Raw genomic sequence first — 19639 nt, 5'->3', positions numbered from 1 at the left:
TTCATCATTCACCACCAGACTCCAGTACTTCACAACTTTCTTGTGCTAATGAGCCCAAAACTGCCCTATTAACTATTAAGAAACTGATCTACTGCTCCACATGCAAAAGTTTAAATGCTGCATAAAGGGGAACAATCACTTCCAGCAGACTTCCGGTTACAACCTCGAGTCTTTTCACCCTGACAGCCAAACATTATTTCCAAAAAGTCAAAGGGCAACAAATTTGCTGTGGATTTGCTTTTCTTTCCTCCACCACAGAGACAGCAGAAAATACTTTTTGTTTACCTACAGACCTTTAAGGATGGACCCTGTTTGGTTTGCAGTATCTGCAATATTTCATATTAAGGCATATGTTTAGGTTTTGAGAAGGAACTTGCTGAGATGATGTGTAATCGGAAGTGGATATGCTGGGTTTGCAAGGGCAGTACAATTTAGCCAATCATTCCCATCAGGTCCATGGTTCTTTGAGAATCAGGTTCAGGCAGCCCTTAATTTTTGACCTGACTTCTGTCTGGGCAGATAACGAGATGGCTTTAGCTGATGACTGGTATTCATTTTATACATTTTTTTTCCCCCCCCCCCAAATGTATATGAAGGAGGTGAAATATTCAGTCTCATAGCCTTATAATGATTCAGTGGAGTTTGGCAGTTTCTTGCTCTCTCTCTTAGGTTTCGACGGCTCAGCAGGGCAGCAGAGGCAATGAGGAAGCCAAAGCTATTCTCCAAATACTGACACAGCAGGGAGACAGCAGGGGAACAGAGGACCAGCTGCACCAATGGCAGAACACCCACTCAGAGAGCTGTTGGTATGGCGCTTCTCATGGGGCTATTCCTGTAACTGCTCAGGAGGCAGTGACCCCTACCTATACCCCTCTCCATCATCATTTCTTTATGAAGGATGTCGCTGGAAGAACACATTTTTCAGTCCATAAACTAACATTTTCTTTCTCACACAGAAATATCTGAGAAAGACAAGTCGGAAAATTTTAGAATAGGGATACATAATCTCTTTTTACTGGTTTTGTTTCAGTTCAGATCACGGACTCAGTGTCCGATGACCATATTGATCATGTCTCCATATGAACTAGACATCTCAACTCTGTTGATTTTTCATCCTAAGGTAGGTATTAAAGTAGATTGACTGAATTATTCCCCAAAAGTGACTATATCTCTTGATTCATTATCAATTAAAATGATGGGATGAATCTTTATCCCTAATGCTTATACTCAAAACTTTCAAATTGCTTAATTTCAACAGTATCATTAGGACACAGTAGAACTGCAGGGAGGGAGGAATGAAGGATCTACCCAAAATGAATTATCTTTAGGCTGTGGAAAAAGTTGTATCAGGAAAGGCTGATGTGGATGGGATAGCATGGATGCTTTATATGGGATAGATGCTTGTTTGATGTACATGGAGAGAGTTACATCTTACTAGATGTGTTTGATCTCCATTATAGGTTTAATTACTTATGTATAGCTGTGTTTGATTATCAAAGGAAGCCTATTTGTGCTTTGATAATATCTGACCTGACTGGCAGAAGGGACAGAGCCACACATCACTACCGTTCTAGAGGATGAGAGAACAGCTAAATATAGCATCACTGAAATTTCTTCTTCATCTCTCTTTCTGTCCCCTCAATGAGTTCTGTACCAAGGAATCTGCAAAGACAAAGACATCTATATGCACCACTGCCAGACTTTGCTTCATCTGCTTTTTGTTAGGGTGTTTGTTCCTTCACTTCTTATCCCCTCATCCAGCTTCTTCATCTACATTTCCCTTATTCCCATCTTTTCATGACAGGGAAGACTTAGTGCTACTCCACAGAATAAGGATAAAGTAAATACAAAAGGATTCTTTGCCTCTTTGGTTATAGCTGTTCTAGTATAAACTAATTAGGGACAGAATACTAGACCAGGCAGTGGAATGTGATTATTCATGCTGCTATACTCTTAGTGAGTCCCTGGTATGATTTTGACTTGAGGGACTTAGCACCCTTCCAGCAATGTTCAGACGCAGTGAAGAGGTGCTGGTTAGGGATCAAGGAGTTTGAATGTGGTGATCCTATTTTGGAAGGTAAAAGTTAGCAAGTCATGCAACAATTGAATTCAGCATTAAATGAGTGGACTATGGTCTGGTTCATTCATTCACATAGATGTAGCCATTGATTGCCATGACTGAAGAGACAAAGGTGGGAAAATCTGTAACCTGGGATCAATGGAAAGCACACTGTTAACCGCAGCTTCAGAAGGAACAAGTAAGGCAAATGTGAGTCTATTCTTTTAACCATGTGTATGAAGTTTGCGTGGCAAGGTTCTGGTAAGCAGGGTGGCTACAAGGGTGGCTTCCATGAGAAGCTGACAGACGCTTCCCCCATGTCTGACAGAGCCAATGCCAGTCGTCTCCAAGATGGACCTGCTGTTGGCCAAGGCCAAGCCAATCACAGGTCATAGTAACGGCTCTGTGATAACATATTTAAGAAGGAAAAGTAAGTTATTGGGTGGAAGTAAGTGTGGCCAGAGAAGAGAGGAGTGAGAATATATGAGCAAAACAACTGTGCAGACACCAAGGTCATTGCAGAGGGAGGGGGAGAAGATGCTCCAAGTGCTGGAGCAGATTCCCTTGTAGCCCGTGGTGAAGACCATGGTGAGGCAGGCCATCTCCCTGCAGCCCATGGAGGTCTACCATGGAGCAGATATCCACCTGCTGTCCATGGAGGACACCACATTGGAGCAGGAGGATGATCAAAAGAGGTTATGACCTTGCGGGAAGCCCATGCTGGAGCAGCCTCCTGGCTGTGGCCTCATGGAGAGAGGACTCCATGCTACAGTAAGTTTGCTGGTAGGACTTGTGACCCCGTGGAAGACCCACACTGGAGCAGTTCGTGGAGAACTGCAACCCATGGAAAGGACTCACTTTGGAGAAGTTCATGGACTGTCTCCTGTGGCAGGGACCCCACACTGGAGCAGGCAAAGGACTCCTCCCTCTGAGGAGGAAGCAGCAGCAGAAACAACATGCAATGAACTGACCATAACCCCCACTCCCCATCTCCCTGTGCCACTGTGGAAGGAGGAGGTAGAGTCTGGGAAATAAGATTTGTTTTACTTATTATCCTACTCTGATTTTGATTGGTAACAAATTTGATTAATTTCACCATTGTCCCTGTTTTGTCCATGACAGTAACTGGAGAGTGATGTCTCCCTGTCTTTATCTCAGCTCAGGAGAGGAATAATAAAACAGCTTTAGTGAGCACCTCACCTCTAGGCAGGGTCAATCCACGACATCATGCTACTCCAGTCTGCCAAGAACACACATACAGTAGACCTCGAAAAAGAGAAAATGGGGACTCAATGGTGCAGCTAGCTCTTAGCTAGCTACAAAGAGTCTTTATTATCTTCTGTTTATTTGCCATCTGTATTATGTGTACAGATGGCCTATGTGACTGGAAATGTCTAAGAAGGAGATTAGAGTACCAGACACCCACCAAATGCAGGAAATGTGTGCTATGATAGCAGATAAAAACCACTTTTTTATGTCACTACAGCATCTGCAAAGATATTTCCAGTGAGGTCATTCCAACTATCTGTCCACCTAATGACTAGACAGTGCCCTCATTTTAGAAATTGTCAGCTTCTCCTTTCCATGAGGGATTTCCCACTACTGTTCAGATCTGCACTGTAATCTTTGTCCTGAAGAAGAAAGCTTGTATCTCTTAAAAGGAGAATATTCACTGGACAAATGTAATCACCTATATATTTAAATTGATTTCTATATACAGCCAACTAAATATATATCTGTGAGCTAGACTGACTAGAGCAGCACAGCCTCAGTGCATGACATCTATGCTGAAACACTTACTGTAACTATCCTTACAGAAACAACAGAAACAGAAAGTGAATCAATAAAACAAATAATGACAATAGCCAGTTTTCCAAAATACCCACACATGTAGATACAGATATAGTCTTACGCTGCATAAAACTAAAGCCTGGTCTCAGGATGCTTCAGCTCAGAAGCTATTTTGCTGGAGTTTACCAGTGAAAATAATGTGCATGAGATAAAGTCAATACCTTTACTTCTGCCTAAAATTATTTTTGTTTTTATTTTCTCCTTCAAATATTCATCAGGTGATTCATACTGAAATCACCCTGACATGCTGTTCACTTTCAATTGCTCTTTGTGTGATTTCAGGACACTGAAGCATCTGAGCTGCTTAGGAGCCAATGGAATTAACCTATCCAACATTAATTTTTTCCCTCTGTCCCTTTCTATCTAATGCAGTATTAGATTTTATGACTTAAAAATTAATTTATTCAATGGAACTGCATCAAATCCATTCTTAAAATTCATAAACAGTGTACATTATTTCCACACTCCCTATCTTCTCAGTGATGGGCAACTCATGGATTTCAAGCAAAACATATACTTGCCAAAGGACAGTTATTCTTTCTTTAGTGAATACACAGCTATTACTTTTAGTTACGCATTTCTAAACAGTAATTTTGGCTCATTGCTGTTTGCATCTTCCCTGCAGATCAAGTGTAGTTTAATAATCCTAGTTTTCAATATTATAAAAAGCCTCAGAGAGTCTACACATATTGGATGGGGTTTAAAAAGTGCTCTGCATGTGTCTAGTTCTGATTCTACTAATGACAATTATATAAAATTCCATCATTATGGTATAAACCCAGCATAAGTTACATCACATCATAATATCAGGGAGGGGAAAATATAACAACAGAACAGCAACATGCTTCATCGCCTGTGGGTATGGGTCTTTTGTCTAGCCTTGATCCTGATCATCTATACTGTAAAATTACCCTACCATCTTGAAGCCTTTTAATTGTTAATTTAAAGATCCTGCATTATGCAGATTCTAGATGGCAGCTTTCACATCTCTCATTTCCTGCTGTCTGGGAAGGAATCCTAGCAGCATATTTCACTTGCTCTCTGCAGTACTCCCATGCTGATCTCCTAATCATTTCTTTATGTCCTTCTACACTTTTTCTCCTGTGTGAGCCCTATCCTCCCTTTTACATTTGGAACTTATTGTGTTTCCACTTGTGTGTCAGAATCAAATGTGTTCTCACACACATACCATATCTTTAATGGGGATTTCAACATAAATCACTTTTAAATTTTTTTATGAATAGCAGCAGTAATTTCTACAATACTTTCAGATTAGGCTTGTCATGTGGCATACTGTATAGAAAGGAACAGTCATATTTCTATTTCTCTTGCTGATACAACTACATCTCTGTTCATCTGTGGCCTAAACCTGGGAGACATTTCAACACTGATCAAGTGTTCAAGGCTCTGCTTCTACATGTAGTGAAACAGCTCCAGCCTTAGGAAGCTCTCCACCTATCTGCCACGTAAGCCCTGAATGATTCTAGACACTGGGTCTTTTCAAACATAAGTAGCCAGAGAAACCCAGTCTAGCAGGTATGCTCTAATACATACATGAAAGAAAAAGGCTTCCCATAAAATGTTGTTTTTATTACCTTGCTTGATTTGTAGCCAAAGGAAAACCCACCTGATTCTTCCATCATTTTCCCTGTTCACCCCTGCCTGCCCATCACCCAGGTGAAATACATTGCTTAGTGGGTCACTAAAGAATTAGAATACTAAGAGTATAAGCTCTCACAGTTCACACAGATTCAATATCATATCTCCAAAAAAAGTTTGCTAGTCACCACAATAAAAGCTACACTGGATTCACTTCCACTTGGAAGCAGAAAAAAAAAAGAGTAGGATAAGAGCCATACCTTTTTTCCCCCCATGCTATTTTGTTCATGCAAAAATACAATGTCTTTATTATACATATTATACAAGGGCATTTGCCTTGAAGAGAGAAAGGTAGCATCTCATCCCTGTTCCCAGGACTGATTTTGCAAGCTAATATTAGGAAGTCAAGCCATAAGATAGTTAAAGTGTCCTTGGAGCAAAGACAGGAACCCAGCATGTCCTGCATTCCCAGAAGAATGACCCCTTTGGTCTATGGCAGTTCTTGAATATTTTTTCCTAGGGTGTGATAGAGCTCCATCAGAATGCGTAAGAGCATTGCTTATGCAAAGCAGCCTCTGGTCTACTCTCCAACCTTCTGTGTTTGGAAAGAAGGAAATGTGGCATTGAACTCCTGCATCACCTCTCACACTTAACTCAGGCACCTGTGTTACAGATAGGGGCACAATTTCCATTCCATTCTATTGTGAAACATTTATCTCACTCCACAAATGTTTCTATTCACTTAAAAGTTGTCCTTTCTGAGTGTATTTTCAGAGAAGGATATTAACAGACCATGCTCATTAGATAATAAACAAACTCTAATATAAATATTAGTATACTTCTTCTAAGTTCAACTCCAGCCATATTCCTAACAGTCTGGTAATAATTATCTGCTACTCTCTATTTCTACTATTACTTTTTAAAATATATTTTGCTCTTAACAATCTGAGGGCAAAGAAAAAAAATTCAACATATTGCAATAGAAGAAGCAACAATTTTTACCTTTCCATTGGATGCCAGCTTTTAAAGTTGAACCATGTTTTAATTATTGCAGATGACAGAATGACAGTCTTCTGTAAAAAATTAAGCCCAGTTCTTTACAAGGTGTCCAAGAAAGTGTTTAGCAGATGCATCTTGTTTATATAGAACTTCCATGATAAGTGGAAGCAGTTGGCAAAACAATAGATTTGATACACTAGAAACCAGAAGAAAGAAGTGGCATGGCATGCCTTTGAAGTGTATATGACAAGTAAGGAATCTCACCACATATGCTTGGAAAAAGTAATGACATAACCCTAGCCTGATGTGGGCCTGGGCAGCTTTGCATACACTCCTGTGTTGGGTGACTGGAAGTGTTCATGCCACACAGATCTCTCCCTGGTTCTGTCAGTAATCTATACCTGCAGAGTACAAGGAATAAAATGCCTGATTCCTTTGTTTGTTTTTGCAAGTGTCAATTCAACTCTTCTGTGGCATTCCCTTAGTTTCACAGCAATACTATTACTTACTCTTTCTATTGATAGGATAGCCTGCAAAATTAAGCTTTTGGGAAGACAGAACTATGAGATGATGAGTTCACCTAATAAATCCCCACTAAGTCTTAAGCTGTCAATCCTCTTAACTGGCAAAACTTTCCCTGACAGAGCCACCATAAGTTTTTGCTAAAGCAATAATATTTACTGCACAGAGCATATAATGTCTGCCATGGTTTCCATGTGGTGTAATGGATACTTCACATGCTTAATGCTGGTGACTATTTTCAGTACTTTCTGCATGAAGCCTTAATGTGCCAAACAATTCTGAGGATTTCAACAACAGTGACAAAACCCAGCCACTTTTAGGTGGTTTCTTTCCTCTTGCTAATTCTCTCTGTCTCACTAATTATAGATCTCATAGTCTACTCTCAAAAAATCTGCAGAATACGTTAAGTAACAGAAGGGAAAGTATCTTTTATGGTACAAAAGAACTATGCCATATGTGATATAGGTGACAAAAGAACAAAACTGGATTGTTCTGAGACCCGTAAAATGAGGAAGAAATGCTTCCATAATACAAAAGCATTCAAGATTACATAAATATGTTCATTACACATCAATGCTTTTGTTAGAAAAAATGCTTTCTTATGTTTATATACTTCAGTCAAATAGAATTTCTGCAACTTGGGGCAATTGCTAGGACTGCAAATTTGATTTGTGAGAACAGATATGGATCAGAAGAAATTATCAATCCAGTTTGTAATTTTATTTCATTTTATTATCTCCTGGAGGAGCTGTAAGAGAGCAAAATTAACTCCTACAGCTACCAACTAAAGTTCTCTGCTTTTCAGGATGAAAAGATACTATTTGTGTTCACTCTTTTAGGAAAAAATACTTTAAACTCAGTGTGAAGTTTGAATTAATAGGGTGATGAAAATTTGTCCTTAGAGCTGCACTTTAAACACAAGAGGAAAAATAGGAAGCTCTAACATTGACCAAGCAAAAGTTATTTTAAATAGTCATTACATCTATAGTGTCAAGAAGGGTTCACACAAAATCTGTGGTCACTGTGCAGGCTGCAGTACAGTGTAGACAACGCAATCTTTTAAGTAGCACTGGTAAAGCAAAGGAATCCAAAGAGAGAACACAAAGAGTTCAGTTCTGTACAACCTGTGAATATGTTTCTAAAAGTGACATATTCCAGATGTGAGACCTTCTACAACAACATCAGGCCATTATATTCACAAATATGAATGCAAAGAGCTGCTACATAATTGTGTTCACTATTGGTTCTTTAAAGCACTACAACACATAAGCAATCAGCTTTTTGGCAGTTGTGCCAAAACGAGGAGATCACTGGCAATGAACAGGTTACAGACAATCTAAGTGAGAATAGGAATAAACCTCTAAAACCACAGCACTTTAATTTCTTCTCCAATCCATCCTATTCTGGAAATAATTAATTTTACTATATGATCTTGCCACATAATAAATGAAACAGGCAAAGTCAAGGATCCTCTCGGCATTTATCTGCAGACAGAAGGATGCAATGCAAATGCAGAAAAAGCAACCTCTACACAGCCTCTTCTTGAGAACTGCAATCTGGGAGAATCCAAAGCAGCACTGCTGAGACATGGGTCCTTTTCAGACCTACTGCTCTGCAAGATGAGAGAAAGGTTTGGTCACAGACAAGCTCTGTAACCGTTTGACATTAAAATGGGCCCAATATCTCATGTTCAGGGATGTGGTGGCTGCCCCAACCCTGGCAGTGTTCAAGGCTAGGCTGGATGAGGCCTTGAGCAACCTGATCTAGTGAGGTGATGTCCCTGCCCATGGCAGGGAGGGTTGGGACTAGATGATCTGTAAGGTCCATTCCAACCCTTAAATTCTATGATTCTATGATACAGCTAACAGTGAAGGAAAGGGTTAGTGTATTAAAAGTACAAACAAGCAACTTCATGCCATGTAAAACAGTTTCAGAATGAAGCAGCATTGAAATGAGATGTGGTGTTGATTGTATTACATGATGCTTTTCCTAAGGCCATCGGTTCAGACCCTGAACTCCTTAACTATCCCAATGTCCTCTACAGAGTTTCTGCTTACATCAACGAAAGCTGTAAATGGCAGAGATCTATAATCTGTCTCATCAAAGGTGAATAATTTCTTTACACTGCATAAAGCTATAATTGAATAATTTGCTCTTGAAGGATCAGATATTTCACATTATCATTTAAGGTCTTTTATTTGCAGGAAAGGAGCTAAATGTGCAAACCTCTACATGAGAATGATACTTAAGTAAATTCCTAACTTTAAACATGGAAGTTAAGACAAAGAGGGCTATGCAAGCGTCTAAACACAACCTGGAAGGTTTACTGAGTTTCTGAGTTAAACACCCACATAGAAGGAAATCTTTTGAAATAGTTGTTCAAGGGGAGGAAGAGTTAGGGCTGACACGTGCAACACATCACCTCACATAAATGTAACTCTACTGACATAAAGCTATTCTTGGTTTGTCTTGATGTAAACAAGATCAGTATCAGGCTCAATCTCACCCCAGAGAACTAAAAAATAACATTTAAGTAATGTTCAGTGAGTTTAAATTATATCACCTATGAGCAGCAAACAGTAAAGACCTTGAGCATGCAGGCAAAAGTTTACTAAACTAACACCTGAGTCCCATTCAAGTAACTAACCGACCAACTATGTACACATAACAATGGTAATAACTAAAAGATTTGGGTTTTTTCCATAAGAACTAGAAGTATCCAGAGGATATTTACCAGATAGCTCTTTCCACACCCTACTCCAACAACCTTGAGGTCTCCAGCTCTGAACTACATGTTCCAAATCTTTTAATTCCATTATTTCCAACAAAACTTTTCAACAAAAATGTATAGTTGGAATGTCTCTATATGAAATATAAACAGCTAAACAGCAGAACTTGCAATCTATGCTTGCCTCTTCAGTGCAAAAGAGAAGGTATCAATAAATGCTGTTATGCTATAGTTTGACCCAAGCACTCCCAGGCAGGAGCACTTCATAAGCAGACCAGAAAGGGAACTTCTTATCCAGAGGAAACCAATGCAATGGCCAAGATAAATGTCTGCCAGCTGTAACTCTAGTTTTTTTCTGTTCTTCAGATTGCTATTGGTGAGACACCCTAAGCACAGGGTATCTTCTTTTATGAAGGTACAATATGGCAAAGACTTAAGACCTGCTTCACCTTCTCTTTATCTAGTCTTCTTTGGCCCCGGAAGATGCACATATTTGCATATACACTGTCCTAAGCAGTGAAACTATGCTTTCTGGCGTCTTAATTTAAAGCTATAATTTACTTCTATTAGGTGTTTTGCCTGTGAGGTACAGGTGAGGTACAGGTGAGTCTCTGCACTGATTAATACTGGACACCTACTGTGTTCACCAAATAGATGACCACTTTCCTGCTAAGAGCTTAAATAAATGAATATTATTAGTGGTCAGCAGGCTGACAAACAACCTTGATAATACAGATAGTTGTCTTTATTTTATCAAAATGTTTACTTTATCAGGAACGTCTTCAGCAGCATGCACAGATGGAAAGCTGTGTGCTACCACACCTTCCTTAGCATGTATGCTTCTTTCATCGTTTAGATTGGTGTTTGCATCTCCTCTTGGTTAGAGGACATAAGTGATTCAGAAGCAGTCTGCTGAGGGGATCAGGAAGCTAGTGGAGGGCATTAACAATCTTAATAGATCTGATAGGTGGATTTCACATTTTGAGGGTCTGTCTGTCTGTGTTGAGTTCATGTGAAAGAAAAAACACAAATGACAAGATTTTTAAAAACGATCCTACAATGTAAAGAAACATGGCTGGACTCAATGTTCTTAGAGGTCTTTTCCATGCTAAACAATCCTATGATTCTATGAAATATGAAAACAGGTAAAGTATCTATCTCTATGTCCAGGTGCTAGTTTTTATTTTAAAAAAATCTGTACCATGTCTCCTTTAAATATATACTGCCATGTGTGTTTTGCAGCTATTTTTTCAGTACATTTCACCTGAAAAATTAGGGGCAGAACCACATATTGGTATATTGGTTATGCCTGCTACCTTGAGTTTAATAGAAAATGTAAGAGAGCATCAAAAACATCTATACACCCTCATAATTCACCTGTTAAGAAACTGCAATAGTTTTTGTAGCATCATCTGTGCAAAGGATTTGATTGATGTATCAAATTTCCTTAGATCTAGAATCAGCCTGATTCCTCCTGCCCCTGCAGAGTATGAAACACCCGGACTACAAGCGTCTTGAATGCCTTCATGTGATACAGACTACATGGTGCCTTGGAACATCTGTTCCAGGAGCTCCTTTGACAGAAATTTCTTTCTGTAGTAGAAAAGCTTCATGTCTCTGGTACCTGACTACCTGAAGCAAGCTCATCTCAGGACAAAGTATTTTGGTTTGCTTTGCAAATCAAATGCTGTGCTGGTTTGAGCACACTTCAGATTTCAATCCAAAGGTTCTTGGCAGTTGCCATCACAAAGAAGAGGTGCTCCAAAAGCAACTTTTACTCACATGCCTCCCTATTTGTACTGCAAGTTAGGCTATTGTAACACAGGTCATTTATCTGTCCCTTCTTTCTGGTATATAAGGGATATCAGAAAATTCATCTTTAACGATTAAGTTGAACATAAAGGCTTCTCAAGTCTGCTCACAGATAGATGGATAGATATCTGTTCTTCAGAAATTCAGATTTAATAGAACTGTAAAGAGGATATGCTAGCCACTGATGGAGAGTTTTAAGCATTCATTTTGGTTCAAAGGATTGTGTACAGAAATACAAGCACAGAATTTGAAATTCATCTAAAAAAGTTTGGGTATTTTGTCTTTCAATTTTAAATTGGTATTTTGAGATTTGCGAGACTGATTCTTTATGATACATCTGTGTTTTCCAAATTCCTTGGTTTATCAATGACAAGGCTACAAAGATGTGATTTTCAAAAAGGCTCTGATGGTTTCTGTGTATGCCCAAGTATTTTCAGTAACTGTATACCTACATTACTTGTATATGTTCTACATCCTCTGAGAATCCAATCCAAAATTCACTTTCTTTTAGACAAAAAAAGTATGGGCAATGGCATGCCAGTGATGTACTTAAAGTTTCACAGCATTTACCCTTTTCTAATATAAAAATGAATTTGGTCTAAGAAATTAAGAAATGGTAAAATACCTTACCCTCCCTCTCCTACCCTCTCATTTCTCCCTCCTCCCCTCAACTGCTGACTCTGTAGTCCTATCTTATACTTGCTGATGGAATTCTTCTATCACCAATACTTATGATTTTAACTGGTTTGTCCACCTAGACTGTAGTTACCTATGGAAATTCTTATTAACTTCTACCATCTACAGTACCAATGACAGAAACTGTTATGAGAACTGAGCAGGCATCCTGGTGTTCAGTGCACAATTCTGCATTTTGTTTCTAAGGATAGGAATACTAAGGCACATTCAGACTTCCTGCTAAGATGACTTTAAAGGTGGTTTGCTACAATATCTACATGTAGGGAGAAGCAAGTGATTGAGACAACTAAATTCAAAGCCGACAAACCTAATTTTCCATACAGTTAATAGATGAAGGCACAAGTCATATTCAGACCACACAGTTTAAGACCTAACTCTGATTGCACTTTGTTTCCCTGGAAAGTCAACAGTTCAAATTCCACTAATGCAGCTCAAGCAAAAGCTTTATTTACAAGCAAAATAAAGTGAAATGTCAGGATCCCCATAGAGTCAACAGAAAATAAATTATTTTTTAAAATCTGATCTATTTATTAGTTTCTAGATGTCTTCAAAACCAGACTGTTATCACTCTCCACTCCTTGTCACAGACATAAGGAACTCCATACTGCCTTCCTCCTTAATTGCTAGGAACTGTGTCTTATAAATCATCTGTGCTCTAACTGGGATTGTTGCATAGTGATTACTATGTTGATAATCAAAAGGATCAGAAAATACTGTTTTTATAAAATTTTATCATAAATTTTCCCATTTTATGAGGATTTTTTCTCAATGACTAGTATTTTACATAGAACATTTATATTTAGTAATGTACATATGTTTTATTACTGGAATAACATGGGATCCTAAAAAAAACACGGCCTACCTAAGTTTTAATTCCAGGTAATATGCACAGCAGCTAACAGAGGTACCTTTGTAAATTTTTTGCCATTCTTAACCACAGCCTACTATATATGGAAGGAAAGCAGTCAAAAAAGCAATGTCAGCCTCTGCACATTGATTAGGACCACTAACTGCATGAGTAACTGTGTTGGAGTAAGTAAACCACTGTGTTTCATCATCATTGAAAAATAAACTGAGTATCAAGCCTGCTGGCTTGCCAGAAGCAATTTTCTTGAGCTCTTGAGTTTTGCTTAGTTGTTGGTTTTTTCCTTTTATCATTTTTGATAGTGTAGATTCAAAGTTTTTAATGTCAGCTGAAATCACAGCAGCAGTTGCACCATAACCTAAGCACCAACAAACTCAAGTCACCATTATCTGTTAAAGAAACTGTCGGACATCCCGTGCTTGCCCATCAAGATAGCAACAGCAGTTGCACGTCAGCCTGATCTAACACAGCTTCTCTTTCCAGGTTCTGAAACAGCAGAGTTCCCTGCAAAAGGAAATGGCTTCTCTGTTGCATCAAACTCACATAAATTTTAACACTGACCATTTATGCTCCACCAATTTTGTGGCAAATTCAGGCAATTGAGGAAATACTACAGATGCACTATCTGAGAAAACACTTATAGCCACCCAGCTGGCCACCATCTTGCCCAAATGGAAAGAATACTTCCAAAGTCTTTCTTTAAGATTTAAGATCTGACCTTACAGAATGCTGAAACAAAAGTCATACAACTTTCATACCTGGTTCCTAAGAGGAATCCAACTGAGGAGTGCTGAAAGCTTTTCTTATATTTTTATTGGTTAGAAAGGTGAATCTACCCAACCAAAAACGTGTTCCCTGGAAATGGGAACAAAATACTTTTTAGATAGCTCATTAATTTTTTCATGATTCCTTCATTTCACCCCAGTGCATTATGATGTCTGTCATCAGCATGTGGACTCTTGAGTAAATGGACACTGATTACATATTTTGAAAATACTGATTATATAGAGTCCAATATCTCAAGAAAAGAGAAAGGTGAATAGGTTAATCACATTGCTGCTGCATTAATTCAGTTACTAACAGTGACCTGTATGTCTAAAAGCCATTTATGCCATGGTATGATAACAAAAATATCTAAATTTTAGAAAGATGTCATCTATGTAAACTTCTGAGTCGCTATATTTTTAACAGAATCACCTAAGGCACACAGCATTCAAGTCTCAAAGAACCAAAGCATATTATAATAATTAATTCTGAATAGTGTTTTGGGGTAGGGGGAAGCATGGAGCAAAATTTTCAAAGGGAAGAGGTCCATTTTTGCTCACAAAAATTATCTGCAAACTTCTGACAGAATTTATGTGGGCAATCATTGACATTCTATAAGCAGATCTAGCAAATACACTTGCAAATAATCAGTACAGGCACCCAGCTGTAGCTGATGCTTTCCTTGTACCTTTGTGAATATTCTCCTGGTAACTGCATGCATTAATCCACTACTAGGATTACATTTTATGCAAGCATTTTTAGCACAAACACACCTCCACCCTCCGTGTTTGAAATGTGAGTGCTGGTGTATTAAAAATATTTGGAAGACAGACTTATTAATATAAATGTAAAGAGAACACAGTGGGGTATATTTTCAGTGTGGAGCAGAGAGATTTAACTGCATGACTTCCATTAGCTCTAATGAGAACCGCACAGCTAAATCCTCACACACCACACTAGAAGATTAACCCAGAAAACACACGTTGTTTACTTTTTACTAATACTCTGATTATTACCACGTTCTTCCTCCTCCTCCTCTTCTTCCTCCTCCTCTTCCTCTTCCTCTTCATCCTCCACATCTTCACCTTCCTCTTCATCCTCCTCTTCCTCCTCCTCAATCTCCTCTTCTTCTTCTCGATCTATCTCCTCATCATCCTCCTCCTCATCACCTTGCTCCTCATTATCATCAGAATATTCCTCCTCTTCTTCATCCTCTTCCTCTTCTTCCTCTTCCTTTTCATCCATTTCCTCCGTTCCATCAGTTTCATAGCACTCATCTACTGAAGAGTTGTCTGCTTTAACCACAAAGGGTTTTCTTTTTGGGGCTGGTTCTTGGGGTTGCTTATCTTGTGTTTTTCTTTTTTTTGCCAAAGGACAGCCATAAACACTGTGCAAAAATAAAAGATCCAAATTATTACACTATCCTCCAGATTTCATTTAGTCATATATTCTAATTCTACACCATGATTAGTTGCTGTTCTCAGAATGCATATTTTCAAAGCAAAATGCTTCTTAGGCAGTAATGACCAAGAGGGAGGACACCTACAAAACCTGTGAAATTGCAAATGACTACTATTTGCCTGAAAATGTCACACATACATGACAGCATAACAGTTTCAGAATTGATACAAATGCGTGCTTTTCCTTCTCATTCTTTTTTGTCTTCTACATGTGACACGTTTTTTTCTAAGGCAGATAAAAAAACAGCACTCTCATCCTACTTGTTAGCTATCGGTGCAATGATCAGGAATAAAGCAATGCTTCATAATAGTGTAATATCAGTAAGTTTTGATTGCATGCAGTTAAGGTATGTTTCAATGCTATTTAAATAATGAAAATATGATCACACTCTTAGTGCTGCTGTTTGTGATTATTATTGTAAACAATGAATTGCTCTTAAATCCTCCAGTTTCGCTCGATTATATGGCACAAGGCCATATAAACAGGAAGGCAAGCTCCCCAACACAACCAAAACCAACAGTTTTCATGGCCAGTGTTGCAAGTGTTCTCACATTCAAAAAAAGAAAACAATAAACAAAATCCTTTGTCAATGAAGGAAGTCAGACTTTTCAAAGCTGAGTTCCACTTCCTCATCAATCATTTTAACACACTGCAACAGAAATAGTATTTCAGACTTCTCGTCTTCTACCAGAGTAGCCACCTGCTTCTCAAAGGTCATATAATTCGTATTTGTTGAACTTGATCACCCTTGTGTAACCTCTACAACCTCCTACACTGTGTGTGAGTGACTGCTCACACACATTACTTTTTTTTAAAGAACTTCCTCTCTGAATCTTTTTATTATGTGATTATAAACATTACTCAAGCTACATCAGCTTTCAGTCTTCTTCCTATTATTAACTACTTTTGGGACAGTCAAACTGTTCTTTCTAGCCCTTTCTGTTTATCTACTTATAACTTCTTCTACATTATATTCTTGCTCCCTTTATTCCAATTACAAAACACTGTGGATCTTTTATCATTTTCTTCCACTCTAATAATGCTTCATATTGTCCTGACAGAGCACTGAAATCTAGGGGTTTTCACCACCTTTAGTACTACAGATGCACTCTTTGTGGTGTCCTCATGGTCTTGATCTCAGTCTGATTTAATTGCATCCCAGCAGCTATGCAACCCAATTCCTTAAACTGCTACTTAGGTAACAAGAATTTTATTTAAGTGCCTAACTTAGGTATTGTCTTACCTAGATTTTAAACCACTTGTTCAGTCTGCCTGGCATACACATATCTAAGGAATATACAGTGGCAAAAGATAGTATTTATCATGAGAAACCTGCTAAGGGTGACCTCTGTGCAATACAGGCACCTCTCTTTCTCTGTGTAGAGACTGGGGTGTCTTTAAAGTCTAATGGCTAAATTAAACACCTCCCTCCACTAATACTATAGAGGAATACTGAATAAATTTTATTTCCATCCATCTAGCCAGATTCCAATGCATCTCACTTGGGAGTGGGGTAGTAATCCTAATGAGATACAGTTTGCAGACACTGACATCAAAGTTGAGGCCTACTGGTGCAGGCTGGAGAGGGAAGAGATGCACATCCTCCAGATTACTGAACCATGCTCCACTCAGCAGGTCATGTGGCATATTCTGGGGAAGAGCATCCTCTCATAGAAGATGAGTCCCTGTGCAGCTGGATATAAGAAACTCAGTTTGGTACACATCAGGCAAGCAGAAGTCCAAACCTTCACTAATTTTAAGAGCCCTAAACCTGGGGGGGGAAAAAAAAAAAGAGAAGCCCTAAGCTTCTGGTGTTTTCTCTTTGGAATGCAAGTGTTTCTATCCAAAGATGCTTCAGCGAAAACTTATAAATACAGCAGAAATCCTTGCCCTTAGATCATCACTACTGATCATGCCAAATAACAGCCCTGTCTCTTGTCCTGTGAGTCCTCCTCTTAGTCAGGACACAGCTGCCCAGAATGAAGAGGAAAGGTAGGACACATTTCCATGGAAAATATCCCACATCATCACAGCCAGGGCAAAACCAGGAATTCAATCTTCATCAGTCTGGACAGTGCATAAAACCTGGGGCAAAAGGGAAGCACCATTTGTTGCAGTTCTGACCACACCAGGTTTATTTTGGTGCTTCCCCTGGTGCCATGGGGTTTCAGTAGCTGCCTACTTAAGCTCTCCATATAGAGATTTGAGAGAAGGCAGATGAATTTTTCCTCAGAACTGGAATTTCAGAGCGCACGTAGTGCCCAGGGAAATGGCTGGATAATTAGGGAGGAACAAGTTTCATTTAGGTGTCTAACATGTTGCAACCTGAAAAATAGGAGTGGGTCACATCCTGGGGCTCAGGCAGGTTTTAGACACTTGCATGTCAGTTCAATGGGATTTAAGCAGTCAGGTTAGCATTTATTGAATGGATGTGCCTTACGTTCTTGGCTTCTGTTCCTTCTTTTTGGAATGCATATTACCCTTACTGTGGGGATGCATATTACCCTCACTATAGTTGCTTCAATGCCATTATCATTAAATGATATTTTCTCAAAATCCTGATCCATCTTTTCAAAGATGTGCATAGGCTTAGCCCCAGAAATCTCGATGATTTAATTTCTTCTTCTTAGAATAACCTTCATAGACCATTATAAGAGGTAAAGATGACACCAGGCAGCTCTGAGCTAAAAGGGCTCCTGTAGATGTGCAGCTGTGAAAATTATTGGCAACTGCCATTTACTTTAACTTCAATTTTTTTGTGGAATCATAGAATGGTTTGGGTTGGAAAAGACCTTAAAGACCACCTAGTTCCATGCTCCCTGCCATGGGCACACACATCTTCCACTACATCTGGTTGCTCAAAACCCCATTCAATTATTTTGTCACACTAAAGCCAGAACATTAACCCCAGCCTGTCCCAATCTTTTTTCATTTAGGAACTCTAAATACTTGTAACAGTTTTCACCTAGTAATGCCCCAAAACAGTCCCCTTTGGAACTCACAAAAGTCTAGGAAATGAGGAGGGCAGGGGGCTAACAGATACATCTATATTGTTTTGAACTGTTGCCTAATTTTAGTAGTTGACATCTAAGTATCACATGACCTTTTAGATAAAAAAAAATGTTCAAAGGTAAAAGGAAATTGTTGTCACTGCCATTTTTGTCATCTTTCATTTTTTTTCATAGCTTGATGCTTTTCTACACAATATTTTATGACTTTTTGAGAATCTAAGACATTACTCTGGAAAGTGCATAACTGGCAACAGAAATCAATTCCAGTTAGCTGCCTGATCGACTTTGATGCTTTTATAAATCTCATTAAATAACTATTTGCAACTCAGCTATTCAAGTAAAGTTGTGAACTTGACTTTAGTCTATAACTTTATTAATCCATTTTCAGTGCCTTTACTCATATAATTAAAATTGAAGACACATCAGCAACTAACAGAAACAAATATTTGTATATTTTAAGTGTTGGGTCCAGCACTAAGGCTCGGGAACATGTCATTTTTCCAAGGAAATCAGTTACGCTAGTTAACTTTGACATAGCTTTTGTAAACTCTTTGCTAATTAATTTGTACCAGTTATTCCACAACCCTGAATTTGGTTTTGTCTGTACTTGGACTTATATTTTATAAAGCTGCCATTGCACTGTTTTTTCTTATAAAATGTTACAAATTGTGTCTGGCACTGGCTTCCTTTTGCCTTTCAACTATATACCTTACATAGCTTAAATATACCTCATGTACTGCAGACTCCATAGATCGAGAGAATCAAAAAGTAATCCATGTATTTCAGAAACCTGGGAAGCAGGTCACCAGACCTAGAGCCTACTGTTAAGCTGGCCTATTTTCTTCTGTTTCTTTCTTACCCTGCTTCACTCTCATCCTTTGTTTCATTAATTTTTCAGATTCTGCCTCCAGGACACTTCTCTCTGTTTCTGGTATGTTCCCTGTGGTGTCTCCAGCGAGCACACCGAGGGGAAGGCAGTGCTGGCTTCCCTGAAGTCTCTGCCGCTAACTTCCCCCCCAGCCACATACAGAGATGACTGCCTCTCCCACTGACCTCTTGTTCCTCATGTATTTGTGAAATCTGTCCTTATAGCTTCTGCAATTTTCTCTACATTACCAATTTTAGCTTTTGTGATCATCCCCTTATTATTTTTAGACTTGTTTATCCCTGCTCAAAGCAATGGCCCCATTGATTTATGTGTCGGGCATGCCTTTATCCATTCTTTCACTGCTCCCTGTATTTCTCAGGTCAGCTGTTGTTTGTCTTATTTT

At 38.8% G+C, this 19639-nt stretch overlaps 1 protein-coding gene across 1 annotated transcript in view; it reads right to left on the bottom strand.

The window, feature by feature from the left end:
- Nucleotides 1-19639, bottom strand: part of MYT1L (myelin transcription factor 1-like) — a gene marked incomplete at its 3' end in the record, with an annotated part of 101890 nt that overhangs the window by 61180 nt on the left and 21071 nt on the right. Inside the window, exon 4 of the mRNA XM_009084375.1 lies at nucleotides 14913-15283. Coding sequence (XP_009082623.1) covers nucleotides 14913-15283 — 371 coding nt within the window. The remainder of the gene's footprint in view (nucleotides 1-14912; nucleotides 15284-19639) is intronic.

This window comes from Acanthisitta chloris, unplaced genomic scaffold (genome assembly GCF_000695815.1).
Source record: "Acanthisitta chloris isolate BGI_N310 unplaced genomic scaffold, ASM69581v1 scaffold6291, whole genome shotgun sequence".
Taxonomy (NCBI): domain Eukaryota; kingdom Metazoa; phylum Chordata; class Aves; order Passeriformes; family Acanthisittidae; genus Acanthisitta; species Acanthisitta chloris.
Note: the sequence above shows the minus strand (reverse complement) of the source record. Positions and strands in the feature narration are given on the sequence as shown.